This window comes from Corythoichthys intestinalis, chromosome 9, assembly GCF_030265065.1.
Source record: "Corythoichthys intestinalis isolate RoL2023-P3 chromosome 9, ASM3026506v1, whole genome shotgun sequence".
Lineage (NCBI taxonomy): Eukaryota > Metazoa > Chordata > Actinopteri > Syngnathiformes > Syngnathidae > Corythoichthys > Corythoichthys intestinalis.
Genome location: NC_080403.1, coordinates 39,122,390 through 39,148,053, shown reverse-complemented (window position 1 = coordinate 39,148,053; position 25,664 = coordinate 39,122,390). Strand labels below are relative to the sequence as shown.

The 25,664-nt window shown below is 38.2% G+C and overlaps 1 protein-coding gene across 3 annotated transcripts in view; it reads left to right on the top strand.

The window, feature by feature from the left end:
* The first annotated feature begins 4,333 nt into the window (after window positions 1-4,333).
* LOC130921491 (RNA-binding protein Musashi homolog 1-like) overlaps window positions 4,334-25,664 on the top strand; it is a 45,041-nt gene continuing 23,710 nt past the window's right edge. For all 3 annotated transcript variants that reach the window (XM_057845467.1, XM_057845468.1, XM_057845466.1), the window contains exons 1-6: window positions 4,334-4,488; window positions 4,950-4,990; window positions 7,855-7,936; window positions 8,054-8,138; window positions 23,923-23,964; window positions 24,318-24,410. In XM_057845467.1, the coding sequence (XP_057701450.1) occupies window positions 4,424-4,488; window positions 4,950-4,990; window positions 7,855-7,936; window positions 8,054-8,138; window positions 23,923-23,964; window positions 24,318-24,410 (408 nt within the window). In that variant the 5' untranslated portion in view covers window positions 4,334-4,423. The remainder of the gene's footprint in view (window positions 4,489-4,949; window positions 4,991-7,854; window positions 7,937-8,053; window positions 8,139-23,922; window positions 23,965-24,317; window positions 24,411-25,664) is intronic.

The following is a 25,664-nucleotide window of genomic DNA, read 5'->3' as shown; positions in this document are numbered from 1 at the left end:
ATTATCTATGCATCATACATTACTAATTAATAAAGTAGCCAAACAAATTTATGTCCATTATTTATTTAAAATATCCTAATGATTCAACAGGAACGATGGAAACATGCCCATACAACAAAAAGTTTCCCGAAAACTGCTTCTTTTTTTTTTTTTTTTTTTTTTTTTTACAAGTAAGTGCAAAAACATTAACCATTTTAAAGGTACTTATTTCTCAAAATGCCTATACAACACACAGCTGACCTTGAGATGCTCTTTTTCACAAGTATGTGCAAAAACATTAGCTGTTTCAAACAGCAGTACTTATTTCTCTCAACAATACAATAACATTTACACTGGTGGAATGAATTCCACATTTTCTGGAAACAAACAAAGTGTCTTTAGAAATAAGACTTCTTTTAACCAATATACTTTGTTTTCACAGATTTCTGTACTACGTTGCATGTTTGTAGTATTACTGCTGTACTTAATCCTGGTTTTACACGTTCTGCATCTGGAATAACTTTTGTACACCACCAAACAACGCACAATTTGACATGGAAATATATGTTAGCAAAGTCGCTAATTAGCATCGCGCTTGGCACTAACTAGTAACATCTCAAAAACAACAACAATAAAGGCTAAACAGTACAAGAGGGTTTGTGTACTCACCTCTTGTAGACGCACACGGGACTTAGCAACACACTAGGGACATTTTCCAATGAACACGACTTGAACCTACTGCTGGACAACTGAAAGGCAAGAAGCAACGAACTATCTCTCTTCCACTCTCGCTCTTGAGCACAGAAGAAGGAGAAGAATCTAATAATCGATTTTTGGCACACCCTTACTAAATTAATCACATGATGATAATAATAATAATTTTAAAAATCTCCCGACCGCGCCCCCCCCAAAACATTATATCCTCGGAGCTACACAATTCACGTAGGTCACCCTTTTTGACTTCAAAGGTGGCAGATTTTCATGCCTTAATTACATGTTTATTTCTGTGTACAGTATAATATTTGGGGGTTTTGTAGACCAGCAGTTCAAAGATATTTTGTATGTCTTATTTCTCTTGTGATGCTGCTATATATACTATAATAGTGTCAATAATTGATAAATTGTTAAATAAATACTCTACCATTGACTTGGACATTTAAAATTAAACATAAAAGTGATGTGTTACATGTGTTAGCTCTCATTAATTGGGAAGTGCTACCTAATGTGTCATAATCACTTGCCTACTATGGACGCTTAAAACTAGCGGCAGGCTTGTGTGAAGGGTTCAGCAGCAACCCATTCAATGTGTACGAGGGAGGGGATTTCTCGGCGGAGTGAGTGGTGGGCGGCTGTCTTGGGCGGAACGGCAAGTTTGAATGAATTTTCGCTATTTGCTCTATTTTCAGAGCGCCGCCGCTCTGACATCAACAAAACATCCAATAGCAGAGGGGCTACTTTTATCAGTGCTATCAGGCTGTTTCGGCAGACGGATATACACAAACCATAGCCAACGAAACCTTGATAAATGCGCTTTTTTAAACTTTTGCGAGCTCAGGGACACTTTAAAAATGACGCTCATACCTCTCTTTGCTGAGCAAAATGGTATCTCGATGTGCGTTTGTGTAGAAATGCAGTTCACGAACAACAACAGCAACTATTCACCTTCTCACCGGAACTAGTAAAACTCTTTACACGGGTATTATCATGCCCCCTACTCCTAAAATAGGAAAGGTCGCTGTTTCTAGTGCAACAATGAAAAAAATCGCATTGGTGCTTGGGAAAATAGTAAATATGCTTGCTGCTTTTCACTTCCTGACAACGTCTACGTCAGGCTACGTGGCTCCTCCCGTTTCACGCTTGCTGTGGACCGCTCTTCACACTGGGCTGACGCTAGTGTGAAAAGACCTGCACAGGCCAGCTGACTTTGTGTGAGACCTTGGGACAATTTGAGTCTTCAATTAACAAGGGAGGAGTGTGCAAAAATACAGTGGTGAAAACAAGGTCACTCAGAAACTAGTCCTCAACGAAGGTTTTGATCTCAAAATTAAAAAATTCAAAGAGTGACAACTACAAAAGCATGTAATAGTTTAACCAACACGTTCATTATCTATTGTGGTCATTCCCATTCATTTATTTTGCTTGCAATGAAAAAACACAAAAGAGAAAAAAAAAGTTAAATCATTATCATTTTACACAGAACTCCAAAAATGGGCCGGACAAAAGTTTTGGCACCCTCAGCCTAATATTTGGTAGTCAGCACTCGTGCACGTCACATTGGGCGTGTGCAGCGGTGCTACTAAACATTAAAAACAGCAAATATGGCGGAATGTCGGCTTTAATTTACTGTTTTAATATGTTGAATGTTTCATTTTTTGTGCCTTTTTGAACAAAAGAAAAATGACATTGGTTTGAGTGGGCGGGCATATTTTTTTTCCGGGCTGGGGGAGCTTTGTGGGGTCACAGTGCATCATTCTCTGTCGCCCTCTAAATCTGCACTGCCCCCTAGGGCCTGGCATGAATACTACATCGTTTTCATGCAGAATTGCGACGTTGTTCAAATGGAGACGCAAATGCAAATGCAAATTTGAAATTTTTGGTATTCTCGGAGAGTCACCATGTAAACGGCTCCTTAGTTATTGCCACCACCTGTTGTCTGCCACAGGTAAGTAACAGGTACTGTTAATTACCGTATTGGCCCGAATATAAGGTGTTTTTGCATTGAAATAAGATTTAAAAAGAGGGGGTCGTTTTATATTCGCGGTCTAAACATTATACCCATTCACGACGCTAGATGACGCCAGATATCATTGAAGCGATGTTCTATTATGACCGATCTCAGCTACTCTCCCCATTCACGACGCTAGATGGCGCCAGATATCATTGAAGTGAAGATCAGTCATGACAGATCTCAGCTACTAGTTTAACCAGTTTGCATTATTTTATTGCAATGTTTTTCCTTATTTAGATATGTTTCAAGACTACAGTTACAGTTATACTTCACTTTGATGATTAATGCAGTTATTGCAATTTTTTTGTTTTATCACAATAGATTGGATCATTTACATTTCATAACCCAGAAGCCATTCATTTACGAATGTGACTGCACTTTAGTTTACATATTTAAATGTTCAGATATTAAAATTTGAATGAGGCAAAATAGCATGCATTTTCTCTCAAATATATTGTTATAATCATTTGTTTCGGATGTACTGTAAATATTTTGTGTATAAAAATTAATTTGATGTTCAAAAAGTCTTTTTTTAAACTTGAGTCTTGAAAGAGAGGGGGTCGTTTTATAATCAGGGCCGTCTTATATTCGGGCCAATATGGTTCACAAATTACAGAAGCATCACATGATTTTTCAAAGGGTGCCAATACTTTTGTCCGGCCCATGTTTGGAGTTTTGTGTAAAAAAAAAATGATAATGATTTAATTCCCCCCATTATCTTTTGTGTTTTTTCCATCGCAAGCAAATTAAATGAAGATATTACTGCCAAAGCATTTGAAATTCAATCATTTTTCTGGTAGAAATTGAGCATTATCTAACAGAATTGCAGGGGTGTCAATACTTCTGGCCAGCACTGTATAGTGAATCTAACATGTGTGTTTTGGGAACATTGGAGAAAGTCGGGAAACCTTGAGAAAATTCACTCAAGCAAGCAGGGATGTGCTGAACACTAGACCACTGTACTGCCCATGTGTAACTGTTTTATTTTATTTTTCAAATAAAAGTCAACATAATGCAATGCAAAAACTCCTGTAAATGTCCTCAAACACAGTGGAAAAGGACGATCTGCCGCCAAATGTAAAAGAAAGACCCTTTTCAGTCCTCTAGACATATAACGCCTGACTTCATATCCCAAGTTGTTTTCCTTTGGAGTCGTCATGTTGTCTTTGGGTACAAACTCAAAACTGGAGAAGCATCAGTCCATGATACACTTGACCTTGAAATAAAAGAAACCATGATTTCCCCCCAGTAATGCATCAAAACAAAAATATAACTGCATTAAATATAGTCTACTGTGTTGTTCCCCTTCATAGCCCCGAGATTATTTTGGCATAATGCAGTGAATGATGGCCTCTTCTTCATGATAATGATGCACAGTTGCACACAGAGGGGAGCAAAATAGAAGCTGGGGTATAGATAGAGGGGAAATATTCAAAAACGCCTTCATGGGCCGTCATGTTGTGATGGGCCAATGACGTGAGCGGAGGGAAACACTAGTGAGAGCGCGCCAATGGTACCGTGAGGCCGGGTGGAGGCGGGGCTTCTCCTCTTCGGTTGTGTGTGCGTGTGTATGACGCTCACCCCTCCTCCCATTAAGCACCCTACCCCCACCTCCCCATGGTTTTGCCCGCCCCTGAGTCTGGAGCAGCAAGCGGCGGAGCTTCACTGGCTCTCCTCGCCTCCTCTCAGTGCGGGAATACAGCAGTGGAGAGCGGCATGGACACGGAAGGGAGCCCGAGCAGCCTGTCGTCCGTCACGGACAACTCCCCCCACGACCCCTGGTAAAAAGCCTCCGCCTTCGCCCGGCCTTTCCGTCCCGGTTCGAGTTCACCTTGGACTTTTAAGTTGAGTTGAGTGCGGGAGCAGAGCCGAGACAAAAGACAAGCACGCCGTGTGTGCGTGTTTCTCCGTGTGTGGGATGGATCCACTCAGCGGAGGAGACGCTCTCTTTTATTTCCACATCCATCTTCCTCCGGGAGGCCACATTTTACTCCAACTTCTGCACCATCAATGGAAAAATTCGCTCCCTTTTAGTCATCCTTCTCGTCCTCTTGGGGATTATAACGGCCCCATTGGCCCATTGGTGACTTCGCAACATGGCCGATGCATTCGCCTTACTTTAATGATGCTATATTGCACGCAACTACCCCACTTTTCGCTCCTCATATCGCTGATGTGTTGTGCTTTTCCAGAACACGCGTGTTACCCTCTGTGACTTACCGCTTGTGTTTCTCCCATTCAGCAAAATGTTCATCGGGGGTCTGAGTTGGCAGACGACGCAAGGTGAGATGTCCCGCACGCTACTTTATACACACGCTCACAGCGTAATATGCGTCCGTGTTTACGATGGCATATTCCACAGTTGCAAATAGAGTGCTAACAGTTAAATGCATGCCTTTCTGTTCAATGAGGATCAGCTTTTAGGATTTAGTCTCGCCGAGACGCGAAGAGATTAACGCTGCATAACACATACAGACATTCTGAACGACTTGTGTGTCCTTTCCTATCTGAAAACAGCGTCTAATATTTTGATAGCACGTATGCCTTCACAAGTTTACAGTGATGACCACGCTGGCGAGTTGTTTTGCTTACTGCAGCTATCCGTGCACCCTCACAGGAGCCATGCGCGCAGCACACTGTTTATTCCCGCCACTATGCCCCCCCCCCATCTTATTATCATCTTACTGACTGCAATGGTGTCCAAACAACAATTACCATCAAGCACGTGCTGTTTGTTGGCGACCATATTTTGATTTCCAAAAAAGAGGACACTCGGCCCAGCCTCGAGATACTTGAATTTTCCTCGAAGTTCCCTCAAAGGTGCCTATATCACTTTTATATTTTTAAAGTGTGCCTCCTCCGTATGGATAGAAAAGTAGAATAACAATTCGAATTCTCAGAGGTTAATAAACAGGCTTTATTCTTCCTAAAAAATAACGCAAAACAAAACAAACCTAATTAGATAATGATAAAAAAAAAAAATAATATAATGCAGACCCATGGAAATGAAGTCCAATCGGTACACCAGTGGTCCTTAACCTTGCTAAAGGTACAGAACCCCACGAGTTTCACATGTGCATTTACCGAACCCTTCGGATTTAATAATAAAACCTTTTTTTTTTTGGGTAAAATTCAAAACGGATAAAGCTAAGCTAGCAAGCAAATTCCTGTTGAATTTTATTCAAATTTCAAATTTTCTACGAATAAATTTGGTATTTTGCAGCTAACCCTTTGCCTGTAGGTCTGTTATACTTCCTCATACAAAGTGTGAGTCAACCTTCCACTGAGCAAACCAGTTTCTCCTCCCGTTAGATATACAGTAGGAATAAAGCCTGTAAATTGGAGGCAACCCAGTCCAAAACCTAGTCTAAAACGACAATTAGCCTTTAGTCAGAGTATGAAAATAAGGCCTTGTGTTTATGAACTTTCACTGAACCCCCTAGACTTACTCACTGAACCCCTGGGGTTCAATCGAACCCAGGTTAAGAACCACTGCAATACACGCACACACACTCAGTAGGGTATGTGCAAGCTAAACATTTTTATAAATTACTATTAGAGGTGGGAGTCTTGGGGCACCTAACGATTCGATTACGATTCAGAGGCTGCGATTCAATTATTAAATCGATTATTGATGCACACCGAGCTTTTAATGTTTTGTACATTCGTTCCAAAATTGTATTAAAAAAAAAAAATCCTTTCAGGCTAAACCAAACTACTATATCAGTATCAAGTTAACAGTTAAACACATGTAATGAAAATACTCAAGTCCCCAGTCTATATCTGCAGCTTTAAACTACAATTAATTTAATGTTATGAATCAACCGTTAAAGTTGTTAAAATTGCTCCCGTTATTCCATAATTTCCCTTCTGTCCACTTTCGACATGTGAAAGTTTTAAAACTCTTTCATCATTTAAAAAAGATTCAAGTCAAGATTTTGCCGATTTATGAGTATTTTAGATAAAAATTAAGTTTGCTACAACAGAGCCTTCTAGAGAAGTCTACTGCTTTAAGATGGTGGCTGTTTACTAACGCCAGCAAGTCTGTCATATCGTATCTAGTTCATTATACATGTTATAACGCTACCGTCGTCTCATTGCGCATCTAGTTCTACATATATGTGATATCTACCAAACTAGCAACTGGGTGTTGTTTGTAGCCGCTGCCGGCCCCAGTCAGGTATTATTGTTTTTTTATCTAGCGGCATGAGTTTAACATGATATTTACTCTCGGCCCTTTCCTCATTGCGTCCCTAAAACCGTGCTGACTGTGTTTTAGTTCCACTTTACCTGGTATTAATCGGAATTTGGATGTTTGTGAATCGTTCTCAAATCTTCCACGGCCGAATCGCGAATAGTCTAAGAATCGGAAATTTACCACGCCTCTAATTACTATCACGGCAATTATCGTTGACAAATGGTTATTCCTACTCAATTGTTATTCTCATTCTTTGTTCTAGATTGCACGCATCAATAACCGAAATAAACTGACAAGCTATTCAACCAGCATGTTTCCAAACGCAGCAGTTCAAAACCAAATTTCCCGTAATGCCTAGCGTGGCTTAGCTCACTAATAGCTACCCTATTAGCGAGCACCGGTAGCCGAGGCGAAATCAAACATTGCTATAAAAGTTTACAATCATCTGCAGCGCAACAATGCTACACCAAACAGGATTTTACAAATCATGCCAGTACAAAGCTTTGAAAGTAAGTTTAGCAAGTATATCTGTAGCCTGTATTCTCCTGTCGTGACAAAAGGTTTGTTTGTGAACGAGAATTGACAGTTAACGTCATGATAAAGCCAGTCTGTGACTGTGCATGTATGGGCAAATTTGTATTTAAAATAGAATAAAGGTATTTTCGATTTAATTACTCTTTTGGGTACATGAGCATTTGATAATAGACTCATTGATCATAAGAAATTAAACAACTGGTCAGGCTGTCTGGGAATACGTCACAGGCACCATAGTACCGTAGGATTCTGTGCCAAGTGTCAGTCATTTTCAATCCACACTAATTGGTCCCGTATGCCACAGGATGTGAAAAGTGGACATGTCCGGGCAAAATAGGACGTTTGGTCACCCTAGGCTAATGGTTAAAATTGCTCATCTCACCATCTCACGAAGAAAATCATTGCTGTGTTACAGAGGGCTTGAAGGATTACTTCTGCAAATTTGGAGAGGTGAAGGAGTGTACAGTAATGCGTGATCCCATCACGAAGAGGTCGAGGTAAGAAGGAGGCGTATGCACCTCATCGTTCAATCACTGGATTGGACCCATGCATGTGTTGTTCTTGCACTTTAGGGGATGCAAGTCTAAGTTATGTTCTTTATTATCCCCTCCCAGGGGGTTTGGGTTCGTTACATACGCAGACCAGGCCGGTGTGGAAAAGGTGCTGGCCCAAAACAGACATGAGCTGGACTCCAAAACAGTGAGTCCCAACTCTTTTACTTGCGGTGGCACATTTGTAACTATTCCAAATGCGTGTTGCGTATTTTCTCCCTCCGTGCATTTAGCCACCCACCGTATGGCTTGTAAAGTTGAGGAGTACGTTTTGGAGCAACACCCCCACCACCTCTTTCCCACCTCCCCCTCCTCATCTCCTCTCTGTGCTCATTTCCCCCCTCGAAATCCTGGTTCAGGGCGCCAACATGAAAGCGTTCTTTCTTGGTCTTCATTGCCATGGTTACCTGGGGGACCTGAATGGGGTCGAAACCCCCTGCAAACGCCTCACGGTGTTTATGCAGTTTTTCTTTGCTAGAAAATGTTTTCTTGTGGTCCTGTAAGAGGAAAAAACTTAAGAAAGCAGTTGTAGAATGACTGTCTGGCGTGATGCTCATGAATGCCTGCTAGTTCAGTTTTAATTAATGACACTGTTCATGTAATTTCCCCTCCTACACATGTAACATGTGGGCACTCAACAGTGTTCAGAAATGTGTCTCACACAACCTACATATGTAATGCTGTGTGACACTCCCATTCAAATCACTCTGTAGGTGTGAATGTTGCTTATTTGGTCATGTAGATTTGGTGTTGTCAGTCTGTGGTCTGTCCTAACCACATGTACACACATAACAATAGGCTGATTTGAGAGTGAAAATGAGTGGCACAGCATGGGCCTGAAGGTGGATAAAGGTAGTGTTGGTTAGTTGTTGGAACAAGCCTGTTGCTGGGGGTGACGCCATCCACTAGAGACAGAGCTGTAAAGTACACAGCCTGTTGGGATTTTTGTCACCATAACAACTTTACAGCTATTATGCATTAATTTTAGAACAACTCTATTTAGATGTGTGTCTGTGTGTAAGTTGTATGGCTATGGATGGACAAACAATAATTATGTATCTTGCAAGTGTGTGCCTTGAAAGATATCAAAAGAGTAGAAGGTATTTAAATTACATTGCAAACGTGCATATCTCTGTGGGAGTACTCTGCTGGGAGTTCTAACAAAGCGGCATTGTTCTCGTAATATTTTATATTTTTAGTGTGGAAATAATTTTCTAAGCAATTGTAATGTGTAATTTCAAATTTCCAACTATTGTTTTAGAGCTTGTCTGTGTGTACTGTATCCGTGTGATGTGAACGATTGTTTGGCGGATGAAGCTTTTTAATATGCAGTTTTGCGGATACTTGACAGTAAGGCGTTGTCCTGTTTTAAAATCCATTTTTAACAGCACTGATCCTTGTTAGGGTCGCGGAGTGCTTGAGCCCATTCCAGCTGACTTTGGAAGAATGGTGGACTACAGCATAAACTGGTCGGCAGTTAGTTGTAGGGAACACAAAGAGACAGACAACCATTCGCAGTCACAATCACATCGCCACTGAGTGGGAATCGATCCTGTGCTGCCTGAGACTTAGAAATACATTAAAAAAAAAAAAAAAAATGTTAATGAGTATGTAGCCTTAAACAGCTTCTGTGTAGTTATCACAACACTCATGAGGTAAAGATGATAACTGTCAGTTTTGCCTACATTCTAATGTTAAATTCACCTTTTTATTATCAATGTTTCACGATAATCTAAAATCAAATGGTATTTAAATGTAGTCAGTTCCAACATAAGTGTTACAGCTTCATTGTTACAATAACAATTTAAGAACAAGACGTAAAGTCTTAATACACACATGAGTAGATAATCTATATGTATCTATATTTACATTTTAAATCCTCAGTTTTCATATTTCAAGGCCAGCCTTCCACGGTTTGATGTGAAGTCATGAGAGACAAACATTCCTTCCTGGAACGGGTAAAAATGATCTGAAGCTAGGCCGCCTTTAGCCGAGGCCAAACATTTAGTGCGCGAGAAAATATGCTTTTAAGGTACAAAACATGACAAAAGTAGGAGATATCAACACAGTACTGCTTCCTTTGCAAGCCAGCTACATTGACAGGCGCAAGGTCCTTAACACTGCAGGGACAACCGTTTGTGTGTAATATTAAACATTTAGTTTTACAGTTAACATCAACCTATGTTTAAGAAGACGGACAAAATGTCTAATTTTGATTTAGCACTGAAACTGTACTGCAAAATGACAACATAATAAATAGGAGATCATGTATGTTTTTTTTGAGTAAGCTTGTTGCTGGTTAGATTTCCTGCCAGGGCTGAAATTGGCCTCAGGGCAGCGCTGTGCTGTTTTCTGGACGCAGGAGAAGGGCACAACTGGTATTTGTTTTCTCAGGAGAAATACTTCACTGGAAGCAGTTAGGTAAAAGGAGAATGGGTGTGATCAGAATTTCTTCCCCCACTTTGTCTTCATGTGGATTTTATCAAAATTATTTCAGCTTTCATTGTGTTATTACTTATAGTAGTCTTATAAAGAATCTTATTATATTTGTTTGTTAAAAGAGGGTAATTCGTGTTATTTTACTGGAAACCTGATTTAGTTTACCTTACATAGTAAAGTCATGAAAATAGCAAAATATATATATTTAAAAGCAAAATGTATAAGGCAGTGAGCATCAATATAAAAGAGGCTTAAACTAAATCTTTTAAAAAATAACACTCTTAGGCTGCGTTCACACCACAGGGTGTGATGCCCTATTAAGATTTTTTGTTAATTCCGGCATTTTTGTGTAGCTGTTCATAATGTGCAAACTTATGTAACTCAAAGTGTCAAGGTAACGGGTCCAAGAAGTCACACGCATGCACAGTGCGACACGTGTGACACTTGGTCACATGTCGCAGTGTTTACGGAACTAAATATGATCCCTTTTGGAGGTCTTAACCATCAAGCTTTGTGGCAGTTTTTGAAGAACGAACATTTTTTTTAACCTGATAGCTTCATGTGCTATATTAAAAAGAAAAATGTATTTTTTTTCTGCCGTTACGCGCCATTGCTCGGTCGTGTTTGTTATGTTGAATAGTTTTGATGTATTTCACTTTGTGATGTCGTATAGATTGCATGGGAGTGGCATTCATAGTGCAGAGTAGTACTGCAACGATTAATCGATTAACTGGAGTAATTTGATCAGGAAAAAAAAAATCAAATTTTGCTTCATCGAGTATTTGTTTAATGAAAGTGGGCTTGTAATGGTTTGTTTTGAAAGTGTTTGCATTTAGTTTTAATGATATGGGTGGATACACCCCCCTCTAGTGGCAACAGTGAATATGACATGACTCATTTCACATGGCTGAATCCAGCTGCACCCTGTTAAGACCAACATAATCCAAGTTTTTGTTTGAGCTAAGCTAGTTTTTTTTATGCATTCAATAATTTAGTTAAGGTATTTTTAGCCGTTTTTTGGGGGGGAATATGTGTTTGAACCATTTTCTAAGGGCATTGTAAAAAAAAAAAAATCGTTAGCATGTTATAGCATTCAAGCTAGCCGATTTTTGCTATATAAGTTGTACAATTGTTCTTTTGTTGTATGTAAGTCCTCATTTATTTATTTTTTTATACTGTTTGAATCTCAGCTCAGGTATTTTAATTTATATTCATTAACCGATTACTCGATTATTCGAACTAACTAGTTCATCGATTAATCGACTACTAAAATAATCGATAGATGCAGCTCTAGTGCAGAGGCATCGGATACGTATCCGAATAATATTCAAATATGAAAAAGCCCAAGTTTAGATTTGAAACCATTGCAATTGGACTGCATGAAAATGTCTGTTACGGGTCACATTTGAGCAAAAAAATTAGAACTGACCTGCGGTGTTAACATTTCTTAATTATGTTTGCAAAAAAAAAAAAAAAAAAAGCATACAAATGAATTTGCTTAAGTCTGATGCAAAAACTACATACTTTACAAATGACTAAAATGGAGTATCCTTAGCAATATGACATTTTGGACATTTTCGACTCAACAGAAAGTTACTTATACAGCATACTAAAAGTGACCACAGACAGCTACAACGAAATTCTGTATATAAATCTTTCTTGAATGTAAGACAGTAAAACACACTTATTTAGAACCAAAACAAATTTACACAGTGTAATTAAATGAATTAAATGAAATGAATTAATGACTAAGTGAATGAATCTATACAGTATAGATCAATAATTTAAAATAAGTAAGAAATGCCAAGGCATAAGCCAAAGCTGTTTTTAAAGTCTAGTAATAAAAATTGCAAGGCAGGTTTCAAAAATGGAGAAAGACTGCTTGTCTGACATTAAACCAACTGCGATGCAGTGTTGTTGAAAATATTTTTCCTTTTGTCCGTATGGCACAAATGCTTTCATCTGCAGCCACACACTGAAACTGCATATGCTTGAACCAGCTGCTGTGCACCGATGGCACTTCACTTGTCTACTAGTCCAACACCTGGTTAGTGGAGCCTGGCTGTTGGCCTGAGTTGGAGATTAGCGGTTAATGCTGACGTGGTCAAGACTTGAACAAGGGGGATATAGAGGGTGGCAGAGAAGTGGAGGGTGGGAGGATTGCTGTAATTAGTATAGATCTGAAAAGCAACTAATCGGATTGAAGGAAACAAACTGGATTGGGCTTCCGAGGTCCATGCCGGCCTCGGATCTGCAGATAAAGTCTGGACCTGCTCTGGAGGCGGATCCAGGCTCTACATGTGCACGCCATCTTTAGCACGCATGCCCGATTACCTAGCCCTGCAAAGCAAAGCTTTCATTGGTTTACAGGGACATAGGGGTTTGACTTGCTCGATTTAGAGCAGAGGTGCTCATTAGTAAGCTTCGTTACCTAAATACTTGCTCCATTGTCGAGGTGTGCGAGCTGAACCTGCTGTATCCAAACAGTCTCTCTCTCTACTTTTGTCTCATTGTGCACATAGCTTTTTGTTGATTCTGATTTGACAATACCGCTGTCAGTTGTAGCTTCTGTTAGTTTACGATTTTGTTGCAAGAAGGTCTTCACAGGTTGCTTACAATGTACTTTTGGAGGTGCATTAATGAGCAAGTCAAAGCATGGGTATTTTTGTTAGCGCTTATGTTGGTACTACATTATCAGGGTGCTTGTGTACAGTATGTGGGGCTGTGTGTGAAACACGGGAGCCCCAGTTCCTCTACGGGCCCATCTGTTTTGTACTCTTTGTCTTGTTAATTAATGAAATCAGAGGGGCTGCCTGCTGGGACGGCCCTGCTGCACCGCTACACTGGACAGGCCCACTTTCTCATGAGCTGACTGTTTTTCAAATGCATGCTTTCTCTTTCTTCTGTACGTTTTCTTCTTAATCTCACCCCCTCTGGATTTTACCTATCAAAGTATCAGATAGAAGTTTTTTTTGTGGTGCACCAGATTTTGTGTCGTTTTGACGCTCTTTGTTTTAAATTTTTTTTCAGTCTATTACGCTGGTGAAAACGCTGTGAGGTGAGGTGACTATTGGTTGTAGATTAGTCCTACAAGCTAAGCCACTAAAAAATAATTTTGCCATCAATTTGTTGCCTAGCTGGAGCACAGGTTGGGTGTTATGAAGCAGGATGTTATGAAGCAGGATGTTAGTCAGAGTCATTACAAGAACACTCAGTTATGACTCTTGTTTAAGGGTGTAACGGTACATGTATTTGTATTGAACCGTTTCGGTACGTGGTGCTCGGTTCGGAACGGAGGCGTACCGAATGAGTTTCTGACGTAATGTAATCCTTACTTTTCGAGGCTGTGAGTCGATCGGGTTACAGTTTCTTTGTGTAGATTATATTTACTCCGTTTTCTCTACTATAATGAGGACCAACACGGTAGGACAGTATAACCCAGAAACGTCAACGGCGCGACAACGTGGCCGCCGCAAGAACGCAGTGAAACGCGGGCGTTAAAGTCAGTCAGCCAATGCACACCAGTCGCACTGCGGCCGCGTGTTAGACGCGTCCCAGAAGCGGCTCAACGCGACACACGAGAAAAGAACGGCAGAGTTAATTATTTGACGCGAGACGCGACCCTCCTGCGTCAATACTACTACCAGTAGCTTGGATCGGGCAGACCCGAAGTCACTCGTGTAAGAATACGGTGGATCCGGTCGATAATATGCAATCGTAACCCAGTTTTTGAGCCCATCAGATCTCTTGAGTGGTAGATCGAGGCACAGTTGACTTGTCTTTGTTGATTTACTGCTGTCTTCTCTGCTATAATAATAACCAACACGGCCCCGTGTTCAATACAAAACCCTCCTACCACAACAAAACAAGTAGGAACTAATATTCACATAGGAACTAAAGTTATTCAACATAAAATATACAATATAAATGAATACTACATCACATTTGTAAAATAAAATTTATGGATTTCTGTGTGGCGCTTTAACTTGAGAAAATCCGTTCATAAGAAAAAAAAAAATAATTCATTGAGGCATTTCATTTGTACATGTTAAAATCTTTGTCATTGGGATTGCTTTTCTCTTTAGCACAGGACTTCTTTTTTCTTCTTTCTTTTAGAAAGAAAGCTGACCAATATGCGGGGTCTGAAAGGCAAATTGTTGTTAGATTATCTTTAAATACCCGCTACTTTTTGAGCAGAATTCTAGCTTTGTATAGGCTAATGTTCCTATTGTTGAAAGGTGTGTAATAAACAACTAGTACATTTATATTTTGCATTTTGTTTTCTTACTGTACCGAAAATGAACCGAACCGTGACCTCAAAACCGAGGTACGTACCGAACCGAGATTTTTGTGTACCGTTACACCCCGCTCTTGTTAAGGAAGAATTGCTTTCTTCTCTAATGGTACACAATTACACATTTTCACTAGTTGACGGTTACATGGTCGAGACACTTCTCAAATGTCAAGCCTCCATTCAAGACGTGAAGAGCTATTTCTGAGTGTTGCAAACAGTGACCTGGCTAAGCCATTTTACTTGTGCTTTTGTGGCCTGTCTGTCTTCCTCAAGGCTAATCCAGCAATCTTAATAGATGCTTTAGTCTTCATTTGTCATAGCCTTCCTCTGAGTACAGCCAGTTGTAGAAATTACATGTAAGATACATTCTGTTTTCTCGCTGAAGTGGAATGATTTTTTAACAGCATGGCATGATTGTAGCCATAGTAGCACTACAATAAGATGCATTAGGCCTAACCTAGTCATAGTTGGTAACCATCTGTATTGTAGGCTGTTTTTATGATCTCCTGTCGGTCGAAGATACATTCACTAGCTATTTTCTTCTCAATGCAACATTCGCATGGAAATGAGTACATTCAAAAAAGATTTTTCTCATTGTATGCAATATAACAACTAGGGCTGCAGCTATCGATTATTTTAGTAGTCGATTAATCGATGAACTAGTTAGTTCAAGTAATCGAGTAATCGGATAAGGAACATAAAAAATTAAAATACCTGAGCTGAACCTCAAACGGTATTAAAAAAATGAGGATTTATGTACAACAAAAGAACAATTGGCTAACTTACATAGCAAAAGTCTGCTAGCTTAAATGCTATAAAATGCTAAAAAAAAAAAAATAAATTAAAAAAATTACATCCCACAAAAAAACGCTAAATATACTTTACGAATGCATTAAAAAAAAAACATTAGCTCAAACAAAAATTTTAACTTATGTTGGTCTTAACAGGGAGCAGCTGGATTCAGCCATGTGAAATGAGGCAGACTAGAGGGCTGTGTATCCACCCAAATCAATAAAACTAAATGCAAACTCTTTCAAAACAAACCATTACAACGCCACTTTAATTAAACGAATACTCGAAGCAGCAAAATTCTAATCGAATACTCAAGTTAATCGATTAATCGTTGCTGCACTAATAACAACAAATGAAAATTTATCATTAATTTCAATTAAGATAAATGTAGCCAGATATCCTATTACAGGAAAACCTTTTTTTTTTTTTTTTTTTAAACTTCCTGCACAGCATCATTACAATGAATTGATACAAAGACATTTTATATATTCTGCAGCGATTTAAATATTAATATTATATGTCAACCTGCAATAAGTTAGTTCCAATTTACTGAATTTTGTACTCGGGTCTGTGCCAGTAAAAAATATTGTCACGTGAGCTGTCTTCATTCCAGTTAGTTCTGTCTGTCTTATGCTCATGTAAACAGTTTACTTATTTTACTTTTGTGTTAAGCGCTGCATGTGACCTTTGTTCCAAGTGGTTACATATTGAATTTGGAACATTTTGGTCAATCCATTCATATCGAGGAGAATGAGTTAGCAACAATGTCTTTTGCAATGTGAGGATTTTGGCTTGCACCTGCACCTTATAAGCTGGCAATTCTTTCTGAAATATTCAAATCCCGGAAAGAAGGTTGTGTTTAAAGTTGTCCCGATCACATATTCATTTCTAACACTGATCCGATACCTCGGCTATGTATTAAGGAGGGGGAAAAGCACATCCAAATATAAAATATTTTAATTTTACAGAAACTATCATTCTTGCATGACGCTATCTTACAGTCAGCCTGCTATGACTTATTGGAACGTTGTGTAGTGCAAAACGCATCTTTTTTTGTTTCTTTTGGGAATATCCTCGTACATCTTGACTAGTTTTTTTCTTTGCAGAACTTTAAAATTAAAAGTAAAATTTAGGGCTACAGCTATCGAATATTTAAGTAATCGAGTATTCTACTAATAATTCTATCGAGTAATTGGATAAAACATTTTTTTAGGTAAAGACCAATTATAAATGAGAAAAGAAGACATTTCACCTAATATTGAACCATTTCTAGAATCTAGACAATGTCTTTATTTTAGATGTACATTGACATGACATCCAACAAATGCATCATAGATACCACTAGAGAAAAAAAAAGACAAATATAAAATGATATAAGTTTCAACTTTGTGGATTTTTGTAAGTACGTACTAAAAACATTTGGCCTTAATAAAAACAGAACTATAAAAATATGTTGGTTCTTCTCCTTTTATAATTCCATGAGTGCGTGGCCAAAACATTTGAACCTAGAACAACTTAATATCTTATAATTTGTTTTTCCTATTTCTTACCTAAAAATGTCATTGCGCTTGACAACACACATCACTTAAAAGGTGTTTTCCCCACGTGTTTCAATTGAATTTTCATTTTAGTCTAAATTGTAAATCCTAATAAGATATTGAGTTTTTGCAGTGTTCAAAATAAATTTATGATACCTGTTGTATACCTGCACATTAGGCACCAGTGCTATTTGTTTTTTCTATCCATCATTACTGAGCTGAAATTGACATCTCAGTTATCTTTGTTTTTATTTTACACCCTCTTCACTCTACAGCGCTGTTTTTTTTTTCACAAAAATAAAGCCTTATGAAAGGCACATTAGCCATGCGTTGACAGTAGTCATAATTAATAGAAACTTAGTCCAGCCCTACGCAGGGCTAATGCTATATTAACAAGGTACAGTTTCGTTAATCTTATGTATTAGCGCTACATTAACTTTAATTTGACAATTTTTACTTTGTTTGGGGTATCGGTCCTCTGCTCTCGCGGTAAACAGGATGTCTCCGGTGGAGATGCTGAGCATTGAAGACGTGCTGTAATGATATGCAAGCGCAGTCTAACAGTGAACAAACAGTATTCGCCTTAGTGTCCAACTTGAAATGTTCCCACACTTTTGACATTTTCTGCCTTTTCTTGGTGCATTTCTGTTGGGTTTCGTCGGCTTCTTCGTCATTATCTTTATATCCATGCATGGTTGAAATCAAATATATCCGCCACCGCTGTTTTTTTCCGGTACGTACGTCACGTCAGCGCATTGTGCCGTAAGCCTGTAACGATATGCAATAAGTCCATTTATCACACGGTAAATAAAAATGAGGGCGGTAACTTTCACGGCTGCAATTTATCGCCGCGTGCGTGCGTACATTTGTGCGTGCGTGTTTGTGTGTGCTGAGTGCACTCTGCACAAGAGCATGTTGATGGTATATGAGACTCCAGTTCCTTTCACAGATGTTTATTTGTCATCAACACGCCATAGAATTAAAGTTCAGACAAACAAAATAAGGAAACACATCCGTATTAAACATTGTAAAACGTTAGCATTGCTACATTGAGGGTCATGGAAAAAAGACAATGTACTAACCACTTTAGCCTGCTATAAAGCATTGACAGTCTTGACACTTCCAACATGAAAAATCGCTGGTTAACTGCATTTGCATAAAAAAAAAAAAGTAAATGAAAAAAATCTATTACTGACACAACTTGCATGACAAAAAGAGAAGTGCACATTTTTTTGCGGAGTGTAAAGTTTACGGTTAGAGGTTTTGCGAACATACTTCCGGTGAACATTTCAAAATAAAAGCATGTCATTTTCAACATATAAATAACGATTTCTGGAGTTATAGTTAGTTATACGTATCTTTCATAATTCAGATTCTACACTAAGAATAGTTTTAAAATGACACCCTTTATGAAAAATCTGATTGGCAATGAATAATTTGACTTCAATTTGCTAACATGTGCACTTTGCAGGACAAGATGTCTCATTTTGGATCAAATACCATGTAAACATTTTTGGTGGCCTAATTGGCAGAGAACAAAAATGGCATTGGGTTGCTCATCTATTTCATATTCTGCACTTAGCTAGCTTTCAAATGAGTCATTGTGCTTTGTGTGTGTGTTTAAAATAAATAAATAAATATAGTTTGTGTTTTATTTAAGAATAACAATTTATTGCATTTGAATGGATGATTTATCAGGATGTCACTGTCATGAATAAATATAGTTTGTGTTTTATTTAAGAATAACAATTTATTGCATTTGAATGGATGATTTATCAGGATGTCACTGTCACTGATTGTCACTACATTATCGGTGGAATTGGTTTAAAAAAAAAAAAATGGCAATAATATCGCATATCAGCAATAATTTATGAGACAATATATAGCGTACTAAAATTTGTTATCGCGACAGGCAGATTGTGCCGCATTAAAAGTAGTCCGGGCAAAACGTGATGCATAGAGCTGGCAAAATTTAACGATTCCTCGAAGTGAATAAAATTCCTCGATTAATTTTCGAACTCGAGTTACTCGATTTATTCTAGTAATCGTTTCAGCGCTAAAATAAATACATCTTAAAAACCCAGTTTTTTCTTTCAACCCGGTTCTGATGGGATTGGGCCTGATTTCCGGTCACATGATCAGGGACATCCCTAGTCCTGTGGTCATTTCTTGTCCCACTGCTCTTGCCATTAGTGCATGTCCTTGTTACCTTGGGTTACGCCGTATCTAGACTCGGATCAGCTGGAGGTGACAACGCTTCTTGTCTTTGTCCTACTTGAAGCTGCAAAGTCGCCCAGCAATCCCTCCCAAGGGCACTGCTGCTGCATGGCAGTTACCCAGCAGCCCTCTGCTCTCCGAGCGGCCGCAAAGACACTTAAAGGTCCTCCAAGGATATTTTAGTCTGAAGAGTTGTCATCAGAAGCCGGAAATTATCGCAGGAGAGAGATGAATAGATTGAATGAATATTGAAGAAAAGCTTGCTTGCTCTGGTATCGTGCGCATTGCTCACTTTTCGAGTGTATGTTGTCTGGCTGTTTGATAGGCTCCCTTTGGTTGGCAATATAAATTCGACGCTTGTGTGAGACACAAGGGGTTTCTCTTCACACATCCAATTATTAGAACAAAGATGGAAGCCTAAGACCTTAATACACTACAAGGTTCTGTGACCTAAAATCATCTCATGTTGGCTTGAGTAAGAATAACACAGGATTCCACAGAAATTTAAAATGCCAGACCGGGCTTTGCATATTTAGCATTATTATAGACCAACTCATTCAAAACTCATTTGCTTCTAATTTTATCTCTAACCTTGACCACTGCTCAGACATTCCATGGGGGCAAAATATGGATACATCAAATCTTGTTAATCCTAAATAGAGGTTGTCTGGATTTGTTAGTGTGAGCAATCCTTTTGAAAATTTGAATGTTACTTACATGTTCATTTACACTTGTAAAAATAATACAGACAGTTAAGCCAATGTATTCATGCCCTAATGTGTATCTTGTTCACCACACCCATGCGTTTCGATGTTTAGGGGGCTTGCATCAACAAGGGTCTACTATACATACTCGAGCATTAGCATATATTCTATTTTTGGATGTGTTGCCCTTCATTTGCGCTCAGTGACTTAACTAAAGCATGTTTCTTCGAGAAGTGATCACTTCTGTAGGATAAAATATTTTTCATATTCAGGGCAAATAGAAACTAAGTTATGCGAAAATTTAGATGTTATTTTATATTTTATACCTCCTGAAACGACACGGTTTTGTTATATATTTGTGCAAAATAGATTAGAACCAAAGAAACATTTTAGTTAAAACTGGTTTCTGACTTGCGTAAATGGTTATCCTGTTGTTGTAAGTGGCAAGACGTGGTGGAAAAATAATGTCAAAAGTTGTGCTAAGCTTTATCAACGTAAAAAATTGTTTCTAAAACTTTATGAACTACTGTATAATTTAGCGCATGCAGTAGTTAGGTCCTTAAAAGTATCTGTTGTTTTTACATTTATATGAGAGATGAGGTGGGATTTAATGCATTTTTGTTCCAAGTTATTTATACATATGTTTTCTCTTTGCAGGCATATTCAGTGTCCTGAATGTATAGGTTATTGTAATGTTGTAGATTACAATAAGGTTACCTTGATCCTTTCAGAATAGTGCTAAAGATGCAATATCCTCATAATTGATGAGGAAATGAACCAAAATGTTTAAAAAAAAAAAAAAAAAAAAAAAAATCATTCAGCTACTGTTCTGCTTATATTCGCGAGGGTTGCAGGGATGTTGGTGGAGCACTCTGCGACCCCTGTGTATTTATTTATATGTATCAGGGCTGCATCTATCGATTATTCCAGCAGTCAATTAATCTATGAACTCATTAGTTCGAATAATCGAGTAATCGGATTTGGAACATAAAAAATTAAAATACCTGAGTTAATCCTCAAACGGTATAAAACAATTAATAAATAAATGAAGTCTTAAGTATGAAAAAAATTTGGCTAACTTGTAGAGCTGGGAATCTTTGGGCACCTAACGATTCGATTACGATTACGATTCAGAGGCTCCGATTCAATTATAAAACGATTATTGATGCACCCCCCTCCTTTTTTTTTTTTTTTTAAATTTAATTTTTTTTATTTTTTTTATTTTTTTTTTTTATAAAGTTTTCTACATTAGTTCCAAAATTGTTCAAAAATACTCTCAGGCTAAACCAAACTATTTCAGTATCAAGTTAACATATAGCAGTAAACAAATATACAAAAATAACATTAAATAAAAAAAACTCCAGTCCCCATTCTGTATCAGCAGCTTTAAACTACATTCAATTAATTTAATGTTGTGAATCAACCGTTAAAGTTGTTAAAATTGCTCCCGTTATTCCATAATTTCCCTTTTGTCTACTTTTGACATGTGAAAGTTTTAAAACTATTTTAAAGATAGATTCAAGTCAATATTTTACCGATTTAGGAGTATTTTAGATAAAAAGTTAATTCGGTTTGCTTGGAAGGTTCGCTACAACAGCATAGCAGGGAAGTTTACTGCTTTAAGATGGCGGCCGTTTACTGACGCCCGCATCTAGCCTTTTGCAGATGTGCTGCTACCGCTACCGAGTCTATAATCCATCTAGTCCTATATAAATGATATCTACCGTAACATTATGTAGCTTAGCTGTACTTGTAGCAGCTTTTCGGCAGCAGTCAGGTATGTTGTTGTGTTTTTTTATCTCGTGGCATGAGTTGAGCTAGAGCCGTGAGTTGAGCGTTGGCATTACCCGAGGGGCCGGTTATTGAGAAGCATAATGTTTAGCTACTCCCGCTCCGTTCCGTCCCGAAGACCGCGCGGCGCGCTGAGTGTGTTGTACTTCCGTTTTACTTGGCATATTTCAATAATCGGAATTTGGATGTTTGTGAATCGTTCTCGAATCTTCCACGGCCGAATCGCGAATAATCTAAGAATCGGAAATTTTGCACACCTCTACTAACTTGCATACTAAATGTCCGCTAGCTTAAATGCTATTAAATTAGAGCTGTCCAGACTAGTCGACATAGTCGACGTCATCGATGACGTAAATCCGTCGACGAGCACAACATCCCGTCGACGGTTAATGAAGGGTTAAAAAAAATATATGCACGGAAAGTTCAGAATGTCGGATGCTCTGTATGCAAGCGGGGAAAGCGGCACAAAGCCAAAAAACCGCACCAGAGTGTCCAAAACATTGACTTATTTCAAAGAAACAAAGGAGCGTACACTCTTCCGTCCTGTCTCTTCAATGCCAAGCTTGGCTAAACGTCGGCCGTGAATAAACACCTCAAGCGCCGTAACCCAGTTTGTAATTTTGTTTTTTTGTTTTTTCATTTTTTGTACACCAGAGGGTGCTGTCGCCTTACTAAATAATAATGTTTCATTGACAATGGGCCTGTAAGCGCTATTAGTATTGTTCTTAATGCTAACTGAAAGGTTTATTTCATGTTATGGTTTATTTTATAGAATAGAAAATTATATAAGGTTAAAAGGTCATAAATATATACAGTATATACAGTGATTGCACTTAAGGGAGAGATTGTCAATGATAAGGTAATAAATTAAGGTAAAGGCAATTCATATAGGCAATTCATTGATATATAAATAAGGTTTAAAAGGAAAAAGGTGAAAAGTTTTCGTTAATTTCTAATTGTGTTGTTTTATTTGTGTGCACCGTAGCTTTTACAGTGTAATCACATCAAGGATGGAATAAAAGTTGTAAACCATCAGTTTAAGAGACCATCTTTTCAATCAAGATGCTACACTAGTTAATTCTATCAGCATTTCAACTCATTGTTTATTTGTGATTTATTATTATTTACGTGTTTATTTGTACTTTAATAAATAATTTAAGTGTTCCAATATGTTTTTTGTGAATTGATAAGAGTCAACAAAAATTTCATTGCTAAATTAGAAAACAAAACAAACAAAAAAAAAATTTTTTTTTTTTTAAATGATTAGATTAGTCGACTAATCGTAAAAATAGTCGGCTGACTAATCGGGAGAAAATTAGTCGTTTGGGACAGCCCTATATTAAATGCAATTTTTTTCCTTTTTTTTTTTTTTTTTTTTTACAACGCTATTAACAAATCAAACTGATATTCCCACAAGAAACAGCTAAATATACCCATGAACTAAATTACGAATGCATTAAAATCCATCCAAATCAATAAAACTAAATGCAAACACTTTCAAAACAAACCATTACAACGCCACTTTAATTAAACGAATTCTCGAAGCAGCAAAATTTAATTCGAAGCTTTTTTCTAATCGAATTACTCGAGTTAATCGATTAAATGCTGCAGCACTAATACATATATAGCATTTATATTTCTTCTTTTTGAACTAATGACACTACACACACTTTCGATCACCTAAATGATTAAATTATACCTTTAAAAATATGCATTGTAAATGTTTCAATGGACCGTTGTTGAAATGAAATTAAAGCATGATTTATTATTTTCAAAATCTTGCTTTTTGCTGTTTTCATACTGATTTCTGTTTTTTAGTTTTATTTTTTAAGTTATTATCATAAAACGGTACACATAAGACTGTGAATAAATCAATATTTTTAAAATTAGGTCACCTATGGAAAGTAGCGTCCCACATTATTTTATTATTATTTTTACAAATGACTACATGGTTGCTCCACTGACCGTGTAAAATGTCAGTTTCAAAATATTGTCTTTTCTGTAAAACACATCAAATACACTAGTTAGTACGCTGCTTGAGTAAAACAATCGCCATCAGAGTTTACTAATAAATTAAAACTGCAATCAGCACTCTGTTTTTGTTGTAATGTATATATGACTAAAAACAAGCCATCTTCCTTCATGTCTCCCTCACAGATCGACCCAAAAGTTGCTTTTCCCCGCCGGGCTCAGCCTAAGGTGAGTCTACATGGAAGGAGAAGTGATGTCATTGGTCAGCTCTGGTTGGTCAGGATTAGCGTTGGTCACATGACTGAAATGGGTGGCAATCCACTTGACTAGCTTGACATTGTGACCCTTTCACCCTGACCCTGCCTCCCCCACCCTGACCATCAGCTTCACCCCCACACACACTGACTGGTTTGTACCCATAAACGAATGGACAAACACAGCATGTGTTTACCTGTGGGCACACACACCTAACATTTTTCTCATTTAGTCTGAATGTGAAGTAAATGCTCAAGATATAAAACAGTAAATAAAGTTTCATGAACAGTGACAAAAAATCTTTTGCTCCTTTTCTGTGCTTCTAGTTGGTCACACGGACAAAGAAGATCTTTGTCGGAGGACTGTCAGTCAACACCACTATTGAAGACGTGAAGCAATACTTTGACCAATTTGGAAAGGTAAAAATTCTTTCAAATTCCATTATTAGTCTGTATATCTATGATAGATACTGTACCATCCCTCCTTTGGTATTGTTATGTGTCTGATCTTTTCTCAGTCCTCAAAAATGGACATTCATATTGAATCTTGCCTTGAATCTTTCCCTCACTCTTCCATTTTTAGCCAACTAGCAAATAAACAGTGAGAAGAATAGGAATGTTCAATGTGTAGAAGAAAGCCAAAGAAATGTGACTATTAGTGGATTACATAAAATTAATTATTTGTCTGATCTTGTGCAAGTTTTGCTTGTTTAAATGGAAATTTGGTGCAAGTCAAACACATGCTGTGGAGACAGATGCGTGGCTTGGGAGAGGGAAGACGAGGGAAACAAGCAGTGAGAGGAGGGGAAAGGGTGAGGGAGATGGCGGGGGACTGAAAGGGAAGAAGCAACCCCCCATAGAGCGAGAGGGAGGGGAAGTCGGAAGGGTTGAAGGGCAGAGAAAAGGAGGAATGTTGGGATGGTGAAAAAGAAATGTGAATTTGAATGGGGGGAAAAACACCAATCTGATGGGCCCTAAACTTGAACATAAAAACATTTTTTAGCTGCTGTTACTAGTTTGGAGAGGGGTGTGGTGTATAGACCCTTGAAGAGCCTTACGATTTTCTCTATTAACTAACAGCTGCTCCTGTCCCCCGCCCGAACACACACGCACAACACCAAACATGCATCGTATCTTACCCCAAAATTCACCACCACAGATGCCTTCTCATTCACCCTCCCTACACCCGTCCGCACACACACACACACACACACACACACATAGGCACTCATCAGGTCCCATAGCTTGTTGCTGTGGTGACCTGCTTTTGCCTATTGTCCCGCAGTAATCCAGTGTTGTTGTTTTTTTTGGTTGAGAAGTGTGTATTTGCATGAATGGAAAAAGAGGCGTGTGTGACAGTGGCACAGTTTTTGCTTGGAGGAGAGGTGAGCTTGCATACATTTGTGTAGACAAAGAGGGCAGAACTGGCAGTCAGTGGTTCAACAAATAGTATAGAGTTCTGTTGTCAAAAGTCTGCTAAAGCATCTAAATTTGGACATTGCTTTGCGCTAACGGCCTAATATGTTAGTCGCACTTGGCCTATGAGTCAGGGCACTAAGCATATTTAAGGCACTGATTTGATTCAAATGAAGTCATCAACAGCCTATTTACCAGCAAGGAGTTCTTTTCAGCTCCGTAGGCTACACATTTGTAAAAGAGGTTAAAATATCCAAC